Genomic DNA, 26,014 nt, shown 5'->3' with positions numbered 1-26,014 from the left:
ATATATACCCAAGGTCTTTGGGAATAGAATGCCCCTCACTGTAGACATTTTGGACTACTTCATAGGTCCCTGTGCTTCCAAAGATTATTCCCTTTTAAGCACTTCACCTATTCCCAGACAACAAAATTTTACCTGGATCTCTCTAATTCTTCCTGGATTTTATTTCCCCATAATCTTAGCCAGGCAGCTTTTCTATTTGTCTACTTTGGGATTTCCACTTTATTTTTCAGTACTCCTGGTCTTCAGGTTTCACTTTCTTAGGAGATGCTACTGAAATAGTAATCTAGGCCAAAACATTTTGTCTGTTTAGACCCACTAGTTTGTCCATGATTCTGAGATGAAGGAGATTCAAATCTTCAATGGAGAAGAGCCTACCTCTCATCAGTGCTGGGCACAGAGGGAGAATTGCATAAATGCTGTTGGTTGCTATTGAATAAGATTCTCCTTGTTCCGCCTAGAACAGCTGCCAGCACGAAGAGTTAAAAAGCAGGAGAAATGTTTTGTCTAATCAGGGCCTATTATCCCCAAAATAATAACCAGTGTATTGAAAAGGGGACCCTTGCAAAGAGGTAAAATCTCAATGGCTGAGTCAGGTATAGAAAAAGGGTGAAGGGCTTCTTGTAATAGAGAGGACATGTTTTGGAGCTGGGGGTAGTTTTGAAAGCACATAGATACCTTTCAAAAAGGAACTAGCTAGAAGTTATTGTTGCTTCCACAGTGTCCTGTAGCTAAAGAACTATCTGCCCAACCAGTCATTTAAAAATGTAAAATGAATACACACACACACACACACACACTCTCAAAGAAACCCAGCAGGAGAGAAATATCTCATTATCACCATGGGCAGCCTTATTTCCCCATGGCTAACTCCAGCCAAGAAACTGCTATCCAAGGTAGTCTAAGTTGGTGACCTCACCCCTTGATTTGTATTTGGCGCAATCCGATCTCTGTGGCAAATTACAGCTACCAATGATGTCAGGTTGCAGTTTAGGCGACTCTGGAATTGGGAACAGGATAGAAAGAATAGTCATACAGATCAAATGTGATAAATTGGTGCACAATTTAGAACAATTTAAATCTGTCATTCCTAATTGTTTTTTGTTTTTTAAGTGAAATCAGCTCCTCTGCAACAATATTAGAGAAATGAAGGCCGGAGGCAGAAAGACTAATTTCTTTCAGAGTGCATACCCTTCCAAAAATGCTTTGAGTCAGTTTTAGTTCTAGAAACACAAGTAATGAATCAGGCACAAAGAGAGTGGTATGGTTTGAGCTTGATCAAACCATGTAAGCTCCTTGAGGGAAGGTAAAATCATTATTTTCAGCACTTAGGATAGCACCTAAATATAGAAGGCATTTAATTAATGTTTGTTGATTGATTGATAGATAATCCCTGATTTCAGTGATCATAGCCCTCAAATCTTGGCCCTTTCTTGATGCTTCCTTAGCAATTTTCCCAAAGTAAGAAACAAAATGGAAAGATTTTCTTTGGCAGAAGCCATGGGTCCTTTAATGAATCATTGGAGACTGAATGAACTGATTAAATGGCCTTTGTAAGTTTTAGATTAAATACTGTAGGTACAGTACTGATTGAGGAGAGGGAGAGGATGGATAGAGAGGTCCTATACAGACTAGAATGGTATCCAACAAATTTGGTCAGTATATTAGATAAGAAGAGGACATGAAGTGTTAAGTCAAAGAGGAGAATAGAGGTGAATAGAGGTAATTTGTAAGGGATCCTGAGGCTGTGCGGATCATAAAGGGACAGAGAGTGATTGGAGACGGAGACCAAAGGTAGAGGTCAGTTCTGTCTTTGGAAAAGTAACTAACAAAGTAGCTGTTTTGGAACAGGTTTTTAGTTTATGTACCAGACTCTGTGAATAATGGAATACATAGATAATAGTAGATTCTGTTAGCTTTCCATGTGGGATGTCTTATCTCCCAAACTACATTGAGCTTTGGGAGAGCAAGGACCATGTTTTATACATTGTTCCATCTAATCCAGCACAAGTACATGGTGTTGATGACTTATTAGATTGAATTTTTTTATACTTACATATTTGAAAGTAGGAAAAGAAATAGAAAAGCCTGAGGGATCTAATCATTACCCCAGTTTTTTGGGCTGGGACCAACCAGCCTTTTTTAGAAGGCTTGAATAGTATTTGTGACCAAGAATAATGATTGCTCTTTTCAAAAGAAATTTCATCAACAGTCTGGAAACTGCTTTATAAATATTCATTGATGGAAAACATGATCATATCAATTTTCTTATTAAACCATTCTAATCATTTGCATTTAGTCTATTACATTTGGTCATTTCTTAAAAATTAACAAGTATTTTTTTCTGTCTCTCCCACTTCCTCCCACTATTAGGGAAAAAAAAAAAAAAAGAAAAACCCTTGCAACAAATACGCATAGTCAAGCAAAAATAAATTTTCATAAGAAGGCAGCATGGCATGGTGGATAGAGAGCTGGTTTCAAAACAAGGAAGATCTGGATTCAAATCCTCCCACTGGATGTATGACCCTAAACAAGTCACAGTCCTTCATTATTAGAGGTGCTGACCTACAAGGAGAGAAGAACTTTTTTTCATCTGAAGAATTTTCTATATTAATGAAATCATAGATCCAGGGCTTATCTAGTAAAAATATAAACTCATTTCCTTGAGGAAATATACTCTTTCCTTTTCTATCTTTATATGTCTGGTGCTTAGCACAGAGCCCAGTATATTGCTGTTGTTTAGTCATGTCCCACTCTTCATGACCTCATGCACCATATTATTCATGGGGTTTTCTTGACAAAGATACTAGAGTGGCTTGCCATTTCCTTCTCCAACAAATTAAGGCAAAAAGGATTAAGTGACTAGCCCAGTAAGTTTCTGAGCCCAAATTGAACTTAGCAGGTCCAGCATTCTACTGCCCTAACATTCAACCTCACACAAATACACTTTTTAGAGCAAATCCCAGCATACAGCAAGAGCTTAATCGATGCTCCTTGAATTGAAGTGTGTATAGCATTCACCTCCATCATCTGAACTGTTTCTCACAGCAACCCTGTGATGTGTGTGTGTATGTATGTATTAGAACTGAATATATATTCAGTTCTGATAGTACTATCCTTACTCTAGAGATATGGAAATTAAGGCTCACAAAGTTTAAATTATATGCCTCAGGCCATACAGTTAGCAAAAGTGGCAAAATCAAGCCCTTCTCAGACGTCCTAGTTCCCGGGTTCAGAGTTCTTACCACCAAGCCCCATATACCAGGACAGAATCTAAAAATCTCATATTTCCCAGATCAGTTCTCTCACATTAGGCCAAATTGTTTTTCCTAGTCAGCCTTACAAAGGGTATTTTCAAACTTCTGTGATAAATGTTCCTCTTTAAGGAACTGCAGACTGGGTCACTTGGGCCACTTTTTTTTTCCCTTTTTTAAAAGAGAATCACTTTCTTTAAGGCTGCTGCTTTCTCATATTGCCTTTGTTGCCTTTCCATGATGCTGCAGCTTCACAGACAGACTTTCTCTGGAGGCCTGAAGGTGGGTGTGTCCCATTACCTCCTGGGCTCTCTGAAGGCTATATTTCATCCTTTCAAATCATCTTTTTACCCCCCCCCCCTTTGCAACAAGTCCTTTCAATTAGGTGGAGATTTCTTCAGAATAATTAGACTTTCCATATCAAGCAGCTCACTCCAATTACACAGGCAAATCAATTAATCAAACACACATTTATCTAACTGGCGGCTAACCCCCTTTCTGTTTCAAAGATTTTATTCACTGGCAGCTCTTTGAGATTGAATGTGGCTGATGTTCTCCAAGACAGGATGGTTCAGCATTGCCTTTTTGGTTCTTGAAGTAACCTCTCTGTTCTTACGACCGAGAGGTCAGTTCACAGTTTTGAGGATGGACAAATTTTTAATTTTGTTTTCAGAATGATTCTACTTTTCTAACTCTTAAAATGATGGCATGTGGGTCACCCCTGCTGGTGTTCAATTTCCCCCCAGTTACTTCTCAGCCTTAGTTTTCTCTCTCTCTCTCTCTCTCCTCTCTCTCGTCTCTCTCTCTCTCTCTCTCTCTTCTCTCTCTTCTCTCTCTCTCTCTTTCTCTCTCTCTCGTCTCTCTCTCTCTCTCTCTCTCTCTCTCTCTCTGTCTCTCTCTCTCTCTGTCTCTCTCTGTCCGTCTCTCTGTCTCTCTCTCTAGTCTCTCTCTCTCTCTCTCTCTCTCTCTCTCCTCTCTCTCTCTCTCTCTCTCTCTCTCTCTCTCTCTCTCTCTCTCTCTCTTCCTTCTCTCTTCCTTCTCAAGAACCCCAGTTTAGGCTGCCAGAGATAAAAGATACTTTAGATGTCCATCCAATTCAACTCCTACATTTTACAGATGAGGAAACTGGGGCACAAGCTATTAAGTCAAAAACTATAACTCAGAGCAAATAGCATGTTGCCCCTTGGGTGCCTAAATTTAGAGTGTTACTCTTGAATTTACACCCCTGCAGCAGGTATAAACAACTAAGCATCTAGTAAGTGGGAGGGGGGGAAGATTAGTTAAAATAGTACCAGGAAAAAAAGGACTCTAAGTGAGGCTCTTTTCCAGTCTACCCTTCTTCATTCTCTCCAATATCAGCTTCTTGGCATCCAAAATGGAAATTCTTTCCCATTAGGTGTTAAGGTCTCTTTCCCTAAGCCCAGAAAAATTGGGTCCAATTTTTCTGGTAAGTACTAGTTTATTTGAACTATAGACTAAGGAACTTATCCAATTTGGGTATAGGGAGTAGGTTGGCAAAAATTGGTTTTTATAATCCACATTTTCAGATTCTAAATCCAGCATTCATTCCATCGCCAACACCTGATTTCTTCTTTTGTTCTTCACAGAATGGGATACAACTTTCTATTTTTTCCCTCTACCTATTATTACTGAAACAAAAATATGGCCCTTCTTTTCAAGTTTTCTAAGAGATTTTTTTCACCATTAGTAGCTATAGAAAAAAAAAAAAACCCAGGAACTTTACAAAACGATAAAATAAAAACAGTAGTTGTAAATTATATGAACTCTTAAGAGTCTAAAATGGTTGTAAATTTTCCAGGAATTCATTAATGAGAACAAGTTGGGGGTTTCCCCCCTTTTTTCTTATCTCTTCTCCCTCGTCTTCCATGGGCCATCCCTTATAATAAAGAATAAAAAAAGAGAGGCAAAAGTTCAGCAAAATTAGCCAACACATTAACTACTAGTTTGACATGCAGTGCTCTATACCCATAATCCCTCACCTCAGCATAAAAGGGAGAAAGGTGCATTCTCCATAGATCTGTCCAAACTAAACTTCTTCCACAAAACTATCTATTGGTCCTTGTCTCTAGAGTCAATTCTCTTCAGAGGGATCAATAGTACAATCAAGGAAGATCATTACTGAGCACAGATTTCTCATCCTGAAGTTTAGTCACAGATTAGCTTGTCTGGCATGGCTAATGGGACTCTAAGCCCCTATTTCTAATCTTGACTTTAGTTCTGTCTGGGTTTTGGATGTTCCACCAAAGCCAACCAGACTTCTATCCAAAGTTAGCCTCTTGCAGGCCTGGTGGTCTGGTAGGATTCTTAGCACTTGTTTCATATTCTTATTCTAAATGTGAGCCCCAGATTGTCCCTACTGGTGCTGGGTTTCTTTGGATTATTGCTCTCCAACCACATTATATTCCAAGTGTCCTTCTTATAATAGGGACCTTAGAAGGTACAAATTTGGGTACAAATTTAAGTAATAAGCTAAAATCACCTACTCCAATTTATGGCCAATTGACTATCTCAAAACTCAACATGGAACCCCCAACCCCACACAAATACACATCTATTAGAGCAGAGTTATAATTAGGAATTTTTATACCTAATGAAATTCATTTATAGAGTAACTTTTACTTAGAGCTCCTAACTTGATGTCAGGGCTCATTAGTACTAAGAGCTCCTAACTTGGTGTCAGGGCTCACTAGCTATATAGCCTCTCTGTACATTAGTTTTCTCATCTGGAAAAGGGGATAATAATTGCACCTTCATTCAAGGGTTGTTGGGAGGTTCAAATGAGATATCTTGTGTAAAGAGCATTGCTTCTTTAAATATCTTATCACATTCCTATTCATTATGATCTTTTCATTCTTTGCTAACAATCTCCCTTAAAGCAAGAGACAGAATGATAGCTATTATTACTTTCATGGTGGTGGTGGTGGTAGTTGTGGTTGTTGCTGCTATTGTTGCTGTTACAGGAAGCGTAGAGAAGACCCAGTCTTCCCCAGATATAGTTGCACTAAGAAAAAGGATGGCCCATCTGCCAGGTCGTTCTGGCCTGTACCTGCACAGCATCATCCCTAATTCCATCTTCCCCATCTTTTAGGGGGAAGGAATCCTTTAGGGTATTGATGGCACAACTTGATGGAGACTACAAGAAGAGAATGTAAGAGCAGGAAAGTTGTCAATAATATGCCACAGTGACACACTCTACAGCGGGAGAGGTAGAAGGGGCTAGCAAAGAATCATGGGAATGGCTTGGACGAAGAAACTTGCTCCCATATCAGCACACTACAATAATTCCCTAGAAATAATCTCAAGCATCATCTGGTTCAATGTTCTCAATTAACACTTGAAGAAACATAATGATTTGCCTCAAATCACACAGGTAATTAATAGCAGGATTTGAACCTAGTACCTTTTTTTCTGTGACTTCAACTTTATTTTTTATTTTATTTTTTTAATTATAGCTTTTAATTGACAGAATCTATGCATCGGTAATTTTTCAACATTGTCCCTTGCAATCACTTCTGTTCCAACTTTTCCCTTCCTCCGCCCAACTCCACCCCCTTCCCTAGATGGCAGGTGGTCTTATACATGTTAAACATGTTAAAGTATATGTTAAATAAAATATTTGTATACATATATGTACAGTTCTTTTGTTACACAAGAAAAATCAGATTCAGAAAGGTAAAAATAACCTGGGAAGAAAAACAAAAATGCAAGTAATCCACATTCATTTCCCAGTATTCTTTCTCTGGGTGTAGCTGGTTCTGTTCATCATTGATCAATTGGAACTGAATTGGATCTTCTCATTGCTGAAGATATCCACTTCCATCAGAATATATCCTCATACAGTATTGTTGTTGAAGTATATAGTGATTTCCTGGTTCTACTCATTTCACTCAGCATCAGTTTATGGAAGTCTCCCCAGGCCTTTCTGAAATCATCCTGCTGGTTATTTATTACAGAACAATAATATTCCATGACATTCATATACTACAATTTACCCAGCCATTCTCCAATTGATGGGCATCCACCCAGTTTCCAGTTTCTAGTCACTACAAAAAGGGCTGTCACAAACATTTTTACACATACAGGTCCCTTTCTCTTCTTTAATATCTCTTTGGGATATAAGCCCAGTAGTAGCACTGTTGGATCAAAGGGTATGCACAGTTTGATAACTTTTTAGGCATAGTTCTCTCCAGAATGGTTGGATCCATTCACAACTCCACCAACAATGCATCAGTGTCCCAGTTTTCCTGCATCCCCTCCAACATTCATCATAATCTTTTCCTGTCATTTTAGCCAATCTGACAGGTGTGTAGTGGTATCTCAGAGTTGTCTTAATTTGCATTTCTCTGATCAATAGTGATTTGGAACACCCTTTCATAGGAGTAAAAATAGTTTCAATTTCATCATCTGAAATTTTTCATATCCTCTGACCATTTATTAATTGGAGAATAGCTTGATTTCTTATAAATTAGAGTCAATTCTCTGTATATTTTGGAGATGAGGCCTTTATCAGAACCTTTAACTGTAAAAATGTTTTCCCAGTTTATTGCTTCCTTTCTAATCTTGTTTGTATTAGTTTTGTTTGTATAAAAGCTTTTTAACTTGATATAATCAAAATTTTCTATTTTGTGATCAATAATGACCTCTAGTTCTTCTTTGGTCACAAATTCCTTCCTCCTCCACAAGTCTGAGAGGTAAACTATCCTATGTCCTTCTAATTTATTTGTAATCTCATTCTTTATGCCTAAATCATGAACCCATTTTGATCTTATCTTGGTATATTGTGTTAAGTGTGGGTCCATGCCTAGTTTCTGCCATACTAATGTCTAGTTTTTGTCAAATAGTGAATTTTTATCCCCAAAGTTGGGATCTTTGGGTTTGTCAAACATTAGATTGCTATAGTTACTGACTATTTTGTTCTGTGAATCTAACCTATTCCACTAATCAACTAGTCTATTTCTTAGCTAATACCAAATGGTTTTGGTGACCACTGCTTTATAATATAGTTTTAGATCAGGTACAGCTAAGCTGCCTTCATTTGATTTTTTTTAATTAGTTCCCTTGAAATTCTTGACCTTTTGTTCTTTCATATGAATTTTGTTGTTATTTTTTCTAGGTCATTAAAATAGTTTCTTGGGAGTTTGATTGGTATGGCACTAAATAAATAGATTAGTTTAGATAGTGTTGTCATCTTTATTATATTGTTTGACCTATCCAGGAGCACTTAATATTTTTCCAATTGTTTAGATCTGACTTTATTTGTGTGGAAAGTGTTTTGTATGCTTGCTCATATAGTTCCTGACTTTCCTTTGGCAGATAGATTCCCAAATATTTTATACTATTGACAGTCATTTTAAATGGAATTTTTCTTTTTATCTCTTGCTGTTGGATTTTGTTAGTGATGTATAAGAATGCTGATAATTTGTGTTGATTTATTTTGTATCCTGCAAGTTTGCTAAAGTTGTGGATTATTTCTAATAGCTTTTTAGTAGAATCTCTAGGGTTCTCTAAGTATAGCATCATATCATCTGCAAAGAATGATAATTTGGTTTCCTCATTATCTACTCTAATTCCTTTAATCTCTTTCTCAATTCTTATTGCCAAAGCTAGCATTTCTAATACAATATTGAATAGTAATGGTGATAGTGCATAACCTTGCTTCACTCCTGATCTTATTGGGAATGGTTCCAGTTTATCCCCATTACATATGATGCTTACTGATGGTTTTAAATAGATGCTCCTGACTATTTTAAGGAAAAGTCTATTTATTCCTATACTCTCAAATGTTTTTAATAGGAATGGATGTTGGATTTTATCAAATGCTTTTTCTGCATCTATTGAGATGATCATATATGTTTTTTGTTAATTTGGTTATTGATATGGTCAATTATGCTAATAGTTTTCCTAATATTGAACCAGCCCTGCATTCCTGGTATAAATCCTACTTGGTCATGATGTATTATCCTGGGGATGATTTTCTGTAATCTTTTTGCTAATATTTTTGTATCAATATTCATTAAGGAGATTGGTCTATAATTTTCTTTTTCTTATTTTCTGGTTTAGGTATCAGTACCATACCTAGTACTTTTGCCATTTCAGTGTTCAGATATGAATTAGACAAGATAGCCTCTGAGGTACCTTCATCACTGAGACTCTGTGGTTCTCAGCACATTTCCAGAGCACAGATGGCTGATAGGTCCCAAGTTCAATGACTAAACAAGTATTTCTTGCCTCCCTTTCAGCTCTGCCCACTTCCTCAGATTCTCAATGATGATTCATCTTTCAGGTAAACCCTACAAAGTGGTTTTCAAAAAAAAATTTTTTATATGCACAACAATAATAATAGATGATTCTAATCAAAAGTATTTTTCTTTTGCTCTGTATCCATAACTTTCAGGAGAAAAGAATTTCCTTTTACTAAAGAAAGGGGCAATTAGATGGAGCAATGGATAGAGCATCGGCCTTAAAGAGTCTCTCTCTTTCCCTCTCTCCCTTCCTCTGTCCCTTTTTCCTTCCCTTCCTCTGTTTGTCTGTCTGTCTGTCTGTCTCTTTCTTTCTTTGTGTCTTTCTCTCTCTCTCTGTCTCTATCTCTCTGCCTCTATCTCTCTGTTTCTCTCTCTGTCTCACACACACACACACACACACACACACACACACACACAGGACTTCCTTAGAGTCACTAATATATGTAAGAGTAAAACTTAGACCCAAATTGTCCTGGTTTAGAGGCCAGTTCTTATCTCATGCTGCCTCACAAAGGATATTTCTTTTTAGTTTAAATCAGGCCTCAGATACTTATTAATTAAGTGACTCTGGCAAGTCACTTAATACAATTGCCTTGCAGAAAGAAAGAAAGCAATTTTAAAAACCCACAAACTTATATAGTGCTGGATAATTGAACTCAATTCCAGAATCTTGGAGTGAGGCAACAGTTGGAAGTTATAGTAGTAGTCCCACTGAACTCTGCCTTAGCCAAATCATATGTGCCACATCTGTTCAGGTCAGAGCCCCCCATTTTAGGGATGATTTAGAGAACATTCAAAGGGGAACAATGGTGGAGGATGGTGGAAGTATGGTGGAGGCTTAATAGAAGGGATTAGGTATGTTTATCCTATAAAAAAGAAACAGAGGGGAAAGAGTTATCTATTTTGCTGAAAAACCATATAGTATTATGGTATTATAGTAAGAAGAGTACTGGGTTTGGGTGAGAAGGAAGACTGTCCTGAAGAATAAGGATGATGGAAGGGCTTGAAAGTCAGCAATACAAGGATTGTTTGGAGATCCTGAGGATTGTTTTTGTTTTTTTGGTCAGGCCTGTAACTACATAGATCTGAGGAATTTCCTGATGAGGCAACTCCCTCTGTCAACAAATAACTCCACTTGTTCTGCAATTTAAAGTTTTAGGGTATTGAGGTAACTTGATGGTGCAGTGGAAAGAACACCTGGAGTCAGGAGGACCTGAATTTAAATCTGGCTTCAGACACTTAACACTTCCTAGTTGTGTGATCTCAGGCAAGTCTCATGAAAAAGGAAAGTTTTAGGGAATTGTTGGAAGGTCCTGAGAAGGTAAATGACTTCCCTAGAGCCACCAACACAAGTCAGAGTAAAATTTAGACCCAAATTGTCCTGACTTAGAGGGCAGTTCTTATCTCATGATGCCTCACAAAAGATGTTTACCCTGAAGAAAAGAAAGGGAGGGGTAGAAGGAAGCGGTTAGCAGTCTTCCAGGTCTTGAAAAGTTGCAAGAAATTTGAGGAATTAGGCTTAATTTGCTTTTCCCCAGAAGGCAGAACTCGGAGCAGAGGGCAGATACTTCTGAAAGATAGAGTTTGACACCATATGAGGAAAGGTAATTGGTGGTGAAATAGGCCAACTTTTAAGGAAATGAATTCCCCAAAATGTGAATGAAGCCAGATCTTGACGGAGGGAGAAATCTCTTCTATTGCACCCTTTCCGGTATCATCCACTTGAACATTCCTAGTGATGGGGTAGCTTGCCTAGGCCATTGGTGAATAGCTCCAACTGTTAGAAACTTCTTTTTTGTTAAGGAAAAAAAAAACTACCCATTGGTTCTTCACTTGGAAGCATAATGAGTATAAAATGCTAGAATTAGAATTTAGAAGACTTGGATTCAAAATCTATTTCTGATATATTCTAGCAAATAACATCTCTCTGAATCTTCCTTTCCTCTTCTTGGAAATGAAATATGTAATCTACCTCATGGAATCAGGTTGCTAGATGGCATGATGGCGAGAATGTTGAACTTGGAGTCAATCAGGAAGACCTGGGTTTATTATTAGCTGTGTAACTCTGAGCAAGCCACCCTTTCCTCAGTCTCTGTTTCCTCACATATAAAATGGAGAAAAAATTGCACTTACCTCACAGGATGGCTGTGAGGATCAAATGAGATCATATATAAAGCGCTTTGAAAACCTCAGAGCACTATTTAAATTATAACTTAATAGCTGAAGCAGTAGTATGGAGTCAAAATGGAGATAATGTATATAATGTATTTGAAGGCCTATATAGATGGAGACTTTGATAATTTATTCATCTGTCCTCTGTTTCAACACAGAAAAACTTGAATGTATGCTTGTGTGTCATGATGGTGTATCAAAAACTTTTTAAAAATATTACCGTTCCTTAAAAGGAAGGAACTTGGAAGCAAAGTAAATTGTTGTATCTATAAGTGAATCTTGGAAAAATATCCTATGTATTTTCCTCAAACTTGGGACCTAAAGGCTGTAATCAGAATCCAAAGTGAAAAGGGGTGGGGAAGGAAAGGGGAAAAAAGAAATAAGGCATTATCAATGATGATTATTTTGTCCTTGGTTCTCTTACACATCTACTTCACAGTTGATTTCCCTTTCTATGAAGATGCAGAGGAAGCCAGGTCTAAAATACATCTTTTCCCAGTTTGAGAGAGTTACTCCTATCCATCTTCTCTCTCCTGGAGATTGGCTGGCTTTTCCATTAATCCTCCATGCTGCCATTTAGTTGTTCAATGGACTCATGACTGGCTGGAGTATTTGGGGTCAGGAAAGCACTTTTGGTCCCTCCATTATTTGCCTCGTACCCTCTCCCATACACCAAGCCCCTCACCGGGCAGCATTAAGTATGGCTTTCCTTCTTTCAATCACAGTGCAGAAAAGCTATAAGAAATTCAAGGAGACGGTGACCTCTAGAGATGAGCTTCTCCAGCATCCCCTGGGGCAGAGAGTTATTCCCAGACCAGCATCTTTGACAGCCCACCATGATCTTAGCTGACACACGACAAGAGCAGCCTTTGTCAGCATAGGGAGATCTAATGTCACATGCAATTAAGTCTTAAGAGCCCAACCCAGGCAAGTTCCTGATTAAACAGCAGTATCTTAGGAAAGCTGGAGTTTCTAATGTGCATGAGCGAAGATGTCTTTGCTTAGCCTCCCGTGGTTATTCCTGTAGTGGGACCTGGTTGCCAGATGTCAGAATCTGCAGGGGAATCCAGGAGAGGTTCACCTTGACAGTGTGCTGTGTCCCTCCCCGTCCCCTCCTATCCCCCGCACCATCCCTCTTCCTACCCTAGAGTCTTTTGATTTTCCACTGTGGAGAACCATGTCCCACATGAGCCAATGAAACCCTGCTGGGTGGTTGGAGTGATCTGGTCATACATTAATAATGACCTCGATGAGGAACCAGCAGAACCTGCCAGTCACTGTAAGAAATGCCACCTCTGGGAAATTAGAGCATGTACGCCGCGGCGTGTGGCTGCCGAAACCTACGGCAAGCTGGAGGCTGAAGACATAATTCACAGTGAAGGGAATTCTTCTGGGCAAAAGGAAATAGTTCACTGCTCTTGACCTAATGAATTAGTTACTGATTAAAATGTCCCCATTCTACAAAGCAGAGCTGCTGAAGAATCCAGGTTGATTTTTTAGGAAGGCCCCAGAAGGAGCTTCCAAACTGAACGGGGCTAACCTCAGAGGCACACACCTGACCTATTCTTTGTCCCCAATGTCTTGGGGCTCATAGTTGTATTTTCTGGAGTTTCCCTGAGTAGGGGCAAAAAGGCATTCGCTCTCAGTGCTTCCTGTCAGCTGTCCATTCCTGTCATCATCAATTGAAAGGAGCATGGAAGACTTCCCTTAGGGATGGCCTGCTTTTCTAAAACAAAGTGCTATGTTGAAGCTTACATGATCCATCCTGAAGTCTGTGTCATTCTCAACTCATCTGGTCATCTCCTTGAATAAAATGACTTGAGGAACACCAAGAACCTTCCTTCTTTCCCCTCAGACCTCAAATCACCCATTACAAACTGAACCCAAGACTACATTATCAATTTGAAGGGGAGAACCTAGAGCCAAGTAGGAAAATATAAAAATCAGACTTTGTTGCATAACTCTTAAGAGACTTACATCTTGGAATGTGACATTTCACAGAATTCTATACTTAGAAATTGTTCTTTGGTAATATAACCAAAATGACAGGAGGATTCTTGTTGGATTGGGACACTTCCCATGGACCAAATGGCTCTGATCCTTTGGTGAGGATCATGTACTTTGTTAGAATGACAGAGGCCTTTCTTGATGAGTTCCCAGGGCATTCCCCTGATCACCCCTGCTCCACTTTGGACACACAATCCCACTATGGAATCTCTGTCACCCCCTCATGAGAGCTGCTTCCCGAGTATTAACCAAGGAAAATTAGGAGATATCATATAATGCTTGGTCATGTTAAATGGATGGTATAGAGGATAGAGTGCTGAATATGGAGCACAAAAGGCATTGATTGGTATCCTGTCTTCCACTTATTAGCCTTGTGACTATGTCCAAGTAATGTAAACTCTCCGCCTCAGTTTCCCCATCTGCTAAAAAGGGATGATAATACTTATATTTGTACCTGCTTCACCAGGGTCTCATCAGTGACTACTGCTTGGTTTGTTCCTTTTAGTGAATGAAATCCTGTTTCTCCCACCATCTAGTTTAGGTAGCTCAGACTCATTTACCCTTGACTATTAGAAAAAAGTATCTAATCTAAGGCTTGACAGTGGGGAGTGTCTGAGACAGATTGAAGGCTGGACTGTGGGAGCAGTGTGACCACAATGAAGGCAGCAGCTATCCTTCAAAAGTCTAAGCCCTTGATTACCTAGTGGAAAGCATTTTAAAGTATCCTGGCCTAGAAGCTGTTCAGTCCTGGCATGCACTTTGTTTCACTTCCCTAACTTTATTTTCGTCATTTCTAAAATGAGGGCTGGAATCTCTGCAGTCTCTTTCAGCTTTAGATCCACAAGGCTATGAAATCTTGACCTCAAGGCCGAGTGTCCATGGACTCATTGTCACACCCTTGTCTTTATATCTGTTTCCACATATGCCCTCACTCCTGTTAAGTACAAGCAGAGCCCGGAGGAAAAAAATCTGGCTGAATAGAGACAATCTTAAATGCAGGAAAGTAACAGGTCTGTGAAGCAGCCCCTGTAATATTTCCTTACCCAAGGGCAGGCAGTGCTGGTAATTCACATTCTGGAGATCAACTTTCAGAGTTGACACCTCTCAGATGAGCTGTGGACAGGTAGTCTTTCTGCACAAATTGTTTTCCGACAGAGAAGTCTCCCTGTGACTGAGACGGACCACTAGGTTCATCCCCCGTGACAGGGACACCTGAGTCAGATTCAGTTACGGTTACAGTGAAGTGGGAAGGGGGAGCAGATACCCCTGGGGAGGGCAAAGCACCTTTCAAGATGCGTCTTGAATTTTTGTTGTTTTTGTTAAGATCTGCTTAGCCAGAGAGTCCTTTTAAAATGACAGACAAATGACATAGGTATCTTCTCTCTAGGTTCTCAAGTTGTATCAATCTCTCTGCCAGTCCAGATTATAACAGATGTGCCTTTTAGCTTACAGAGGTTGCACTGAGTTAGCATCTTCAAGCTGGGATTCTGATGCCATTTCCAGTCTTTGTACATTGACACAAATATGAATACAATGAGTAGCGTGCTGAATAAATACACAGGTTTAAAAAACAACAATTTTTAAAATTACCTATTAAATATAAATATTAAATATTCCTAGCAAGTGTCACTTAATTCAATGGAACGTATATTCATTGCATGCCTTCTGTGTAAAAGGCAATATTATTACATGCCTTCTATGTCCCAAGCCATGTTCTATGTGCTAGGGATTTCTTAAAATCTGGGCCTGTGGTCCCGTTGGAAAAAGAAATTTCCTTCTTCCAAAATCCTGCAAATTACAGCATTAAAGAATTGCCTGTAAAACTTCCAGCCTGAGCTAGATTAATTGGGAAATCTTTAATAAACTGAATAAAAATACATTATAAAATGGATAATGCTAATTTGTGATTTTCTAGGTTATTATGGGGCACCAGGAATCCATTGTTATTTGAATTTGGCATCACTGGCCCAGGATTCCTAGAGGTAAGATGACTTGTCCCAGGGTCCCACAGTCAACATATAAAATAATTATATTTATTGAGAGCTTTAAAGTTTTGCAAAGCATTTTACATATATTATCTCACTTGATCTTCTATATCTTTATGATGTAGGTCCTTATTGACTAATCTGTATGACCAAGACTGATAGAGGTTGAGGCTGTATCAGAAATGGGACACAAACCTAATTCTTCCCAGCTCCAAAGATCAAGAGATAAATAGTGCCTATCAATAAAAAGCTTTCATTCTACTATTGAGTAAAAAACAAAAGCATAGATCTAAAGAGGGGGATATGGCAAAGGACTCCATTCTTTACCTTGAGTAAGGGTTATTTTTTCTGAAGGAGAAAGCATGGTACATGGAAACAGCTCCACTGAAATGAAGTCAGACGACAGTTCAAATTTCACTTACATGACCTTGAACAACTCACTAAATCTGAGTCTCATTTCCCTTTATAAAAATTGAAGGGATTTAACTAAATGGTCACTGAAGTCCCTTCTAGCTCTCCTTTCAGCTTCCTTTCTTCCTCCTTTTCCTTCCTTTCTTTCTTACATACTGAAATTCCCAGTGTTCCCATTGGTTTTGTTCAGGAGCCAAAACTAACACTGATTTATGCCCAAGTTGGTCAAAGTGCTTTGGAAAGAAACAGCTTTTATTAAAGCTCTCTGCCAACTCACCCCCAAAGAACCTCTTTTACAAAGCAAACCTAAAAGGAGAGCTTTCTATTTGAAAAACACAAGTCTAAATGACCAGGGAAAGTCACTGTAAATAACTTAACTCATCTAGAGTAGATCCATTGGTCAAACTGCCTTGTACGGTTGAACTGCTTCATGAGTTGTCTTGAGATCCTTAAGGACCAATATCTTGCTTCTTGTTTCTTCCATAGCACCCACACAGAACTTTGTACATACATACACACATACATGCATGTATAGGTCTATGCAAATTGTGTACATGTGTGCATGTGTGTGCAGTACATATGTGTATAGTGTGTATTTTATGTATATATACACATGTGTATGCACTGGGCATGTGTACTTATATGTATAATGAATATATATAATTTGTGTATATATGTATATTTATAGAGCATTGCTGTTCAGTTGTTTTCACTTATGCCTGATTCTTTTTGACCTTATTTGGGATTTTCTTGGCAAAGATACTGGAGTGATTTGCTAATTCCTTCTCTAGCTCATTTTGCAGATGAGGAAACTGAGGCACACAGGGTTAAGTGTGCTCAGGGGCACACAGCTAGTAAGGGAGGCCAGATTTGAACTCATAAAGATAATTCTTCCTGACTCCAGGCCAAGTACTCTACCCACTATGCCACATATCTCTATGTGTATGTGTGTGTGTATGTATGCATGTATATATGTCTGTAAAAAAATAGGACATACACACATCAATACATGTGTATATATGTCTGTGTTTATATATACATTTGTGAACATATATGTATTGTAGATGTTCTATAAATATTCCTTGAATTGACTTTTTTCCAGGATATAGGTCCATTAAAAATAAAGTTTTAAAACTATTTTTACATGAAAGCAATGAAATTTATTTACTGCCTGTAGAGTACTTTAAGCGACCCCAGTGACTGAATATTCAACATTTATGTAGTGTCCCACAAGCCTTAATACATTTTAAAGCTTTAAGAGCTTTTAAATGAACTAAGACTTTTAGGACACCCCATATAGTGCTTCAAAGTTTACAACGTGCTTTACATACATTATCATCTTTGAGCTCTTAACAAACTTGTGAGATAGATACTGCAGCTATTATTATTCCCATTTTACCAGGGAGGAAACTGAGGTTCATTGAGGGAAGGTGCCCAAAGACACATGACTAGTAAGTGTCAGAGGCAGATGTCAAATTCAGATCTTCCTGGTTTCTAATCTAATACATTATCCACTATGCCAGGAAGCCTTTGACTAAACAATAAGCATCCTGACAAGAGTTGGAATTCAGGCAGTGGTGCTCTCTGTACAATGGTAATTGAATCAAATGAGGATTGAATCTGTGACTACAGGTTTCAATGGCACTATATTTAATCCACTTAGCTAACTGGTCCAGTCAGACTCACAGCAATTAAATGGGTGTTTTCCATGTATTTTGATTGTGATTATTGGTTTTTTGTGTGTGTGTGTTTGTTGAAAGGAGGCGAGCCAGAAATGGGTGACTACATGGAGACATTAAAGAATGAAGAAGATGCCCTTTGGGAAAATGTGGAGTGTAACCGCCATATGCTAAGCAGATACATCAACCCAGCCAAGCTCACCCCTTACCTGCGCCAGTGTAAGGTCATCGATGAACAGGATGAAGATGAAGTGCTCAGTGCTCCCATGTTGCCTTCCAAGATCAACCGATCAGGTAACCTCCTTCCCAGATATCACAAGGACTGGGGATGGAAAGTAAGTGACATTACATGATAGCTCCAGCTGTTAGTTGGTTTTCCCAAAGGAAGAGTGTACCAAGGCATCCTCTACTGTAGTTCTTCTGGATATGAGAAGATACTACTCAGGATAGAAAGCCACAGGTAAGTTGGATATAGGAGAATATATTAGAGGATAAAGATTATACAGAACATGAAGGAAATGAACATCCAAGTATGAAATAATAAAGGATGGCCTAGCTAATAGTTAACATCTATGGGAGATAAAATTGAGGGACTATTTATAGCTAATTTCATTTAGTTATGGAATATGTGGTTCAATCCTTCTCACTTATGGGCCCTTCAAAAAAGCTACCATAAGCATAACAAATAGAAAGCTTCCTCTCCCTGATAAGGATGAGGTAATAGAATAGATATCTGTTCTATAGCCAAAGTTATGAGTCACCATATTCAGTAGAAGAAAGCCAAATAGAAACCAGTCAGAATGTTCCAAACAAAACTTAAATCTATTCTTTTGACTTTCTGTGTTTATTGCTAATTAGAAGTTCTTTATCTCATACAACTACCTAATTTAAGATTAGAAAATCTGTTGTTACTCCCACTTAAAAATTTATAGTATTCTGTACTCTCCCCTGTCCCTCTGCCCCCCCAAACCCAAACCATAACCTCCCAAAATACAAAAGCTATTTGTAAATTGAGGTTATATATTCCAGCTTGCTCTGAAGATCCTTGTTGACTGACATGCAAATGATGTTGAACAACAACAACAAACCAAAAAAAGTTGGATTGAAGATGGCAAGGTTATCACATTCTACTATTGGCCCACAATCTTGTCTTTATTATGTAGATATGTCTGCAGGAAGAAAAAAGATCCTCATTTTGTATAATATTCTAACTAGCACAAAATCTCCCAGTCTCCCTACATTTAAATTTTTTCTTGGAAAAGCTAAGTAGCATGATAGTTACACAAAATATATGCATGCATTCATGCTTATCTCCCATACACATACCCCCTCACTCAATACACTCATCCCTTTTCCTATCTTGTCCCAGAGAATTAGAAGCTATACCATAGTAATCTTGATGGATGCAACTCTTTGGTCCCAACCGCCTTTATCCAGTATCTGCAATCCATTAGGGAATTACACTGATTATGCTGCTTTCCAGACATACAAGACCCTTTGCTTAGCTTCTCTTGGGTAACTTTTGAGGCCAGTTCTCTGAAGCTTGTGGGTAAAATCCAGAAATAGTAAAATTTGCCAGCATAGTTTACCTTTGTGAAGACAGAACTAGTTGATTGGATGCAGCACTTAGAGTTAGGGAGATCCAAGTCCAAACCCCAATTCAGACATTGCCTAAGTATGTGACTCCAGATAAGTTTTGTGACTTATTACTGACTCGGTTTCTTCATCTGCCACATGAATGTAATAATAGGACCTAGCTCACAAGGTTATTGTGAAAATCAGATGAAATAATATATGTAAAATGCTTTGTAATCATTCAATTACCATGTTAATATTAGCTCTTATTAAGAGGGTATTGGAAACTTGTGATGGAGAGAGCCATTTGCATCCAGAGAGCACTGTGAGGACTGGCTGTGGATCACAACATAGTATTTTCACCTTTTTTGTTGTTGTTTGCTTGCTTTTTATTCTTTCTCATTTTTCCCTTTCTGATCTGATTTTTCTTGTGAAACATGATCCAATGTAGAAATATGTATAGAAAAAAATTGCACATATTTAACATATATTGAATTACTTGCTGTCTAAGGGAGAGGGTGGGGGAAGAGAGGGAGAAAAATTTGGAACACAAGGTTTTTGCAAGGGTGAATGTTGAAAATTAGCTTTGCATATATTTTGAAAATAAAAAAGCTATTATTTAAAAAGAGGGAATTAGAGGCAGATCAAAGTATATCAAGATGTTTGGCATTCAAATATCTTCATAATTTATCCCCTTCCCCCCTATCTTTCCAGTCATCTTTGCCTTACTTCTTGCATGTGCTCTTTGACACCAGCCTTCTCAAAGACCTTCCATCTCTCTACTCTGGTCATCTTCTCTGACTGTTCCCCATGCCTAGAATTCTTTTTCTGTTCATCTCCATCTCCTGACATCCATAAATTCCTTCAATTCTCAACTAAAATTCCATCTTCTACAGGAAGTATTTCCCAGCTCCATAGAAATACTTTCATTCATTCATATATATACATATATATGTATATAAATACTTTATACATATTTATTTTCTTCATATATATATATATATGTATATATATATATATATATACACTTTGTACATATTTATTTTCTTGTTGTCGCCTTCCCCATTAGATTGTGAGTTCCTTGAGGACAGGGATTATCTTCTGCTTCTTTTTCTTTGCACAGTACCTGGCATATAATAGGGATTTAATAAAAGTTTATTGACTGTCTAACTATAGAATGTGGTTTCATTGTTTCTATGTCTTTTGTTACCATATTTTTTGTTTCAGGCCGACTATTGGACATTCTTCATACCAAAGGAGAAAGGGGATATGTGGTCTTTCTGGAGAGTCTGGAATTTTATTATCCAGAACTTTATAAGCTGGTGACAGGGAAGGAACCCACCCGAAGGTTTTCTACCATTGTTGGTAAGTGCCATTGAGGCTGGGTGGATGGGGGAAAGAATGCATGTGTGTACAGAGGAGACCATTCCAATGTGTTAGATCTGTCTGCAAGACTGTGAATTTCTTGACAGGTTTATAAAGGGAGTAACAGAATATGGAGAATTGTGAAACGGCACTCAGGGAGAGAAACCCCAGCCTTGCTAGCCACTTATTTGTAATTATTGGTAAAAATAGGTGCAAAAAAGAAGAAAGAAACTAGGAAATAAAAACAAAAGCATAATTAAGTAAAATGTTTATGGAGTATTTATTGGTTATAAAGTATTTGCACCAGCAACATAGCACAGTGAAAAGATGCTAATCTTATCAAGAGACAGAAAGCTATTTATGAGACCTTAAATAAGCCACTTCCCTCTTTGAGCCTCATTTTTCTCATTTGGAAAATGAGGTGACAATATTTTATGACTCTAAACTCCAAAATTCTTCTTTTGGGGGGAGGGGCAAGATAATTGGAATTAAGTGATTTGCCCAGGATCACCCAGATCCTCCTAACTCCAGAGTTGGTAGTCTATTCTCTGTACCATCCAAGTGCTCCACAGGCTCTAAAATTCTAAGATTCTTTAATCTGGAGGGTACAATGAGGGTTTGGTTTATCCCCTCATCATCAAAGTCAGGCCTTGATGATGTGATGGTATTTCACCTCTCCATAGACAGACACAGAAAATAGGGGTAGAGGGTATAGGTGTGTGAGAGAGAATGAAACAAAAGAAGGGAGAGAAACAAAGAAAAATGGAGAAAGACAAACGGAGAGAGAGAGAGAGAAACAGAGGCAGAGAGACAAAGAGGGAAATAGATAGATAGATAGATAGATAGATAGATAGATAGATAGATAGATAGAGTGAAAGATGAAATTACTGAAGAAACAAGGTTTGAGCTTCCAACTATATTGATTTATTAAACAATTCATGCCAATTGTCTAACAAACCAGGACCTGACCTCCTCAGCTTAAGATTGGATACCAAGTACAGGGGGAGAAAGATTTTTATACTTAAAATTACTCAAATAAGACCAATTAATTAGAAGAAAACTATTAACTAGGACACAAAATTAGGTAATTTGATTCTAAAAAGATCAGAAAAAGAGGTATCCTTCTTCCTCCAAGAATCCATTCAATCAAGGGAACATGGAAACAATAACTGATTGACCAACCAGTTTTCAGATAAGACAAATGGATTGCTTGATATATATAATTGTGAGAAAACTCCTTGTATCAATTTTTGGATCTGATCAAGCAAGTTTCTGGTCAGTATTACCTATGTCCTTAGTTAAGCATCTCTAAGCAGCAGGTAGATGTGGTGCAGGCTCCCAGCTATGCAGGCCTAGATTCAAACAAAGCAACAAAGTTTTCTCACAGTTCCCACAATTGAATAAAGTTTTCTCACAAGACAGAAATTGAGCTAGATCCATAACTCAATAGAAAGTGAACTGAGCTAACTCCAGAATTAAGTCACAAGATGGAGTCAGCATGATTTACTTACTGTTTTTAATCCCCTTGATAGGCAGATAGGTAGAAAGATAGAAAGATAGATAGATATTTGAGAGAGAGAGAGAGAGAGAGAGAGAGAGAGAGAGAGAGAGAGAGAGAGAGAGAGAGAGAAGAGACAGAGAGAGAGAGACAGAGAGAGAGAGACAGAGAGAGAGAGAGAAAGAGACAGAGACAGAGAGAGAGAGAAGAGACAGAGAGACAGAGAGAGAGAGAGAGAAAGAGACAGAGACAGAGAGAGAGAGAAAGAGAGAGAGAGACAGAGAGAGACAGAGAGAGAGACAGACAGAGAGAGAGAGAGAGACAGAGACAGAGACAGAGAGAGACAGAGAGAGAGACAGAGAGAGACAGAGAGACAGAGACAGAGACAGAGCGAGAGAGGAAGGAGGGAGAGAGAGAGAGAGAGAGAGAGAGAGAGAGAGAGAGAGAGAGACAGAGAGAGACAGAGAGAGACAGAGAGAGACAGAGAGAGACAGAGACAGAGAGAGAGACAAGAGACAGAGAGAAACAGAGAGAGAGAGAGAGACAGAGAGAGACAGAGAGAGAGAGAGACAGAGACAGACAGAGAGAGAGACAGAGACAGAGAGAGAGACAAGAGACAGAGAGAGAGAGAGAGAGAGAGAGAGAGAGAGAGAGAGAGAGAGAGAGAGAGAGAGAGAGGAAGGAGATACTCAGAGAGAGAATTTTCTGATTACCCCTCCCATATTCCATCATTTCCTGGGTCTTAGAAAATGCTGTGGTATCTTTTCCCTTTTCTCTAGTGGAGGAAGGCCATGAAGGTCTTACTCACTTCTTGATGAATGAGGTTATCAAGCTGCAGCAGCAAATGAAAGCCAAGGATGTGCAGCGCTGTGAACTCCTAGCCAAGTCCCGCCAGTTAGAAGATGAAAAGAAACAGCTGACTCTGACCAGGGTAGAGCTAATGACTTTCCAAGAGAGGTACCATAAGATGAAGGAGGAGAGAGACAACTACAATGATGAGCTGATCAAAGTGAAGGATGACAATTACAACCTGGCAATGCGGTATGCCCAACTGAGTGAAGAGAAGAATATGGCGGTGATGAGGAGCCGGGACCTCCAGTTGGAGGTGAGATATACCTAGGGCTGGATTTAGGTTATGAGCTCAGAGACAATAGGAGAATACAGCTGCTACTTTATATTCAGCTTGATTAGCAAAAGGAACTTTACTATAGGAGATAGTTTGGTTCAATGGAAAGAGGTGGTCTTTAGATGAAAAAGATCTGGATTCAGATCCAACTTTATTGTCTGTGTGATCTTGCACGAGTCATTTTCTTCTCTGGGTCTGAGGTTTTTTTACCAATAAGTTGAGATTAGATGATCCATAATGTTTCTTCCAGCTCTAAATCCATCTTTCTGTGCACACAGATGCTTACATCTGTGTTTGCTCATGGCAAATACAGTCTTGTATAGCTATATACTATCAAGGAAGCATTTAATTTAGTGGTGCCATAGAAAAAGCACTTGCTGGAGTAGAAGAATCTGGATTCAAATTCCACCTCTTCCACTTATTACCTATATGATCTTACACAACTAGTTATCTTAGATCTTACTTACCTCATAAGTCTCAGTTTCCTCATTTGGAAAAAAAAAAAAAAAAAAAAAAAAAAAGAATTGGGCTAGTTGACTCCTAAAGTTTCTTCCAGCTCTAGGTCTGTGATGTTATGACCTATAACCCTGTGACTCCATGAATAGGGAATGAAAATGGAATGGAAACTTGTTTTATTCTGATCCTGGCAAAGCATTCTAGGGAAACTGCCACATGAACTATTCAGATACTATGCTAGGTCTTTCCTGTAATTAGTTATATTTATGTTTTTTGGTTCCCCTATTAGAGTGTGATGTACCAAGGCAGGAACCATTTTCACTTTTCTTTTTTTTTTTTTTTAATCACTGGTGCTTGGTATAGCGCTAGCCACACAGTAAGCATTTAATAAATGCTTGTTGTCTGACTGGCTGATTGAATTTTCCTGGGGGATATGTTAACAGAAGAGAGGCTAGAACAGAATTCAGTTATATGAATTGTGTCTTATAAAGAGATCCTACAGAGAGTATTGGTTTCCTATTCTCAATGTGGCAATATTGGTCAAAATTGTGCCAACTGCCAAGGTCATTTGGATCTGCTTAATTATAAAAGGTGAACAGGCAAGCTTATTCATTAAGAATACTCTTATTCTCATGGAGATAATGATGGGCATGTGGAAGAAGAGTCATAATAACAAGGCTAGTTGCATATAAAGGTGTGTATGTCAATGTTTTGTGTATCACTCATGGTTTCTTGGCCACTTCATTTTGGCTTCTTGGGGGTGTCCCAGATTGATCAACTGAAGCACCGTTTAAACAAAAATGGAGGAGGAATGCAAGCTGGAGAGGAATCAGTCACTCAAACTTAAGAATGACATAGAGAATCGGCCCAAGAAGGAGCAAGTTCTTGAACTGGAGAGGGAGAATGAGATGCTGAAAAACAAAAATCCAGGAGTTACAATCAATTATTCAGGTGAGTAGTCTTGGTAGTAATCTTCCAAGAAAAATCAATACAAAATAATATAGAGAGCACATCAGGGAAACAAACTTATCTTTCAGGGTTTTAAACAAGTTGAGATTTTATATGCATATGTACATGCAAAAATGTATTATGAATATACTCATGCAAACATACATATATATTGTGTATGTGTATATACTTACATGTATGATATATACAATGAATGTGTATATATTATATGCTTATATAAAATGTTCTAAAAGCCTTATGCAATTTAAGTTTATTAAAGTTATTCATATGCATTTATAAATATGTATATAGATAACTAGACAATAGTTTTCTTTATATAACCACATTCACTCCAAATCAATTTTCAAAAAAAAAAAAAAAAAGAGGCTAATCCTGGAACCTAGAAAATGATTAGTTCAATTTCAATTATCATGAAAATCCTAAAAGAGATGACTTGTGAGTCCTTTGAAAGAGAATAGGGACCAATTTTTGTTTAGTAAAAATAAATCATGCCCAAGTAATCTGATTTTCTTTATTGAAATGCTAGCAATCTGAAAATTGCTGCATTTTAACTAGATGTTTGACCATGTATTTCCTTATGGCTTCAAGGACAAAATGGGGAAGGGGAAACTATGCGATTCATATGGCTGAATAGGGATTGAGTTTGGACTATGACAATTGGTGAAACTCCCTCTACCACCTCCTGTTGAATTTATAGCCATAGAGTATTGCCTAGAGCACCAAGGTGATTTGCCCAGCCAGTTGTCACATAGCCAACATGTATCAAAGCAGCCTGTGAATCCAAGTCTTTCTAGCTTTAAGGATCACTGTGCATCTACTACACTATACCGCCTCTCATGGTTAAATAATTATACCCAAAAGGTTTTTTCTTATTGTATCAATATCAACCCAAAGAGTTGCCATTAGACTCTTTCCTTGTTCTAGCCCCTTTCGACATATTTAATAATTTACGCTAAGACATAAAATGTACCAACTTTGTAGATTACACAAAGCTGAGAGGGATAGCCAGTATATCAGATGAAAGCATCTGGATTCCAAATTATCTTGACAAGGGCTCAATTGTCTAGGCAAGGGCTAGGGCAAAACTAACAATAGAATGGAAGTTTCTTGATGATAAATACTTCCAGCACCTAGTCCAGTGATTTAAATGTAAGAGGAGTTCAATAATTAAATTTTAAGATGAAATTTAATAAAGTATAAATGTAAAACCCTAAATTTTGGCTCCAAAAATTCTAGCAAAATACAGAAGTTGGCAGG

General features: G+C 38.2%; 1 protein-coding gene across 1 annotated transcript in view; it reads left to right on the top strand.

Annotated features, from left to right (window-relative positions):
• Positions 1-26,014, top strand: part of CARD11 (caspase recruitment domain family member 11) — a 138,381-nt gene that overhangs the window by 65,863 nt on the left and 46,504 nt on the right. The window contains 6 exon segments of the mRNA XM_074281197.1: positions 17,850-18,062; positions 20,571-20,708; positions 22,986-23,311; positions 24,558-24,584; positions 24,586-24,714; positions 24,716-24,739. Of these exon segments, the coding sequence (XP_074137298.1) occupies positions 17,850-18,062; positions 20,571-20,708; positions 22,986-23,311; positions 24,558-24,584; positions 24,586-24,714; positions 24,716-24,739 (857 nt within the window).

This window comes from Sminthopsis crassicaudata, chromosome 1 (assembly GCF_048593235.1).
Source record: "Sminthopsis crassicaudata isolate SCR6 chromosome 1, ASM4859323v1, whole genome shotgun sequence".
In the NCBI taxonomy this organism is placed as follows: Eukaryota; Metazoa; Chordata; class Mammalia; order Dasyuromorphia; family Dasyuridae; genus Sminthopsis; species Sminthopsis crassicaudata.
The sequence above is the reverse complement of the archived record's forward strand: the minus strand, read 5'-3'. Positions and strand labels throughout refer to the sequence as shown.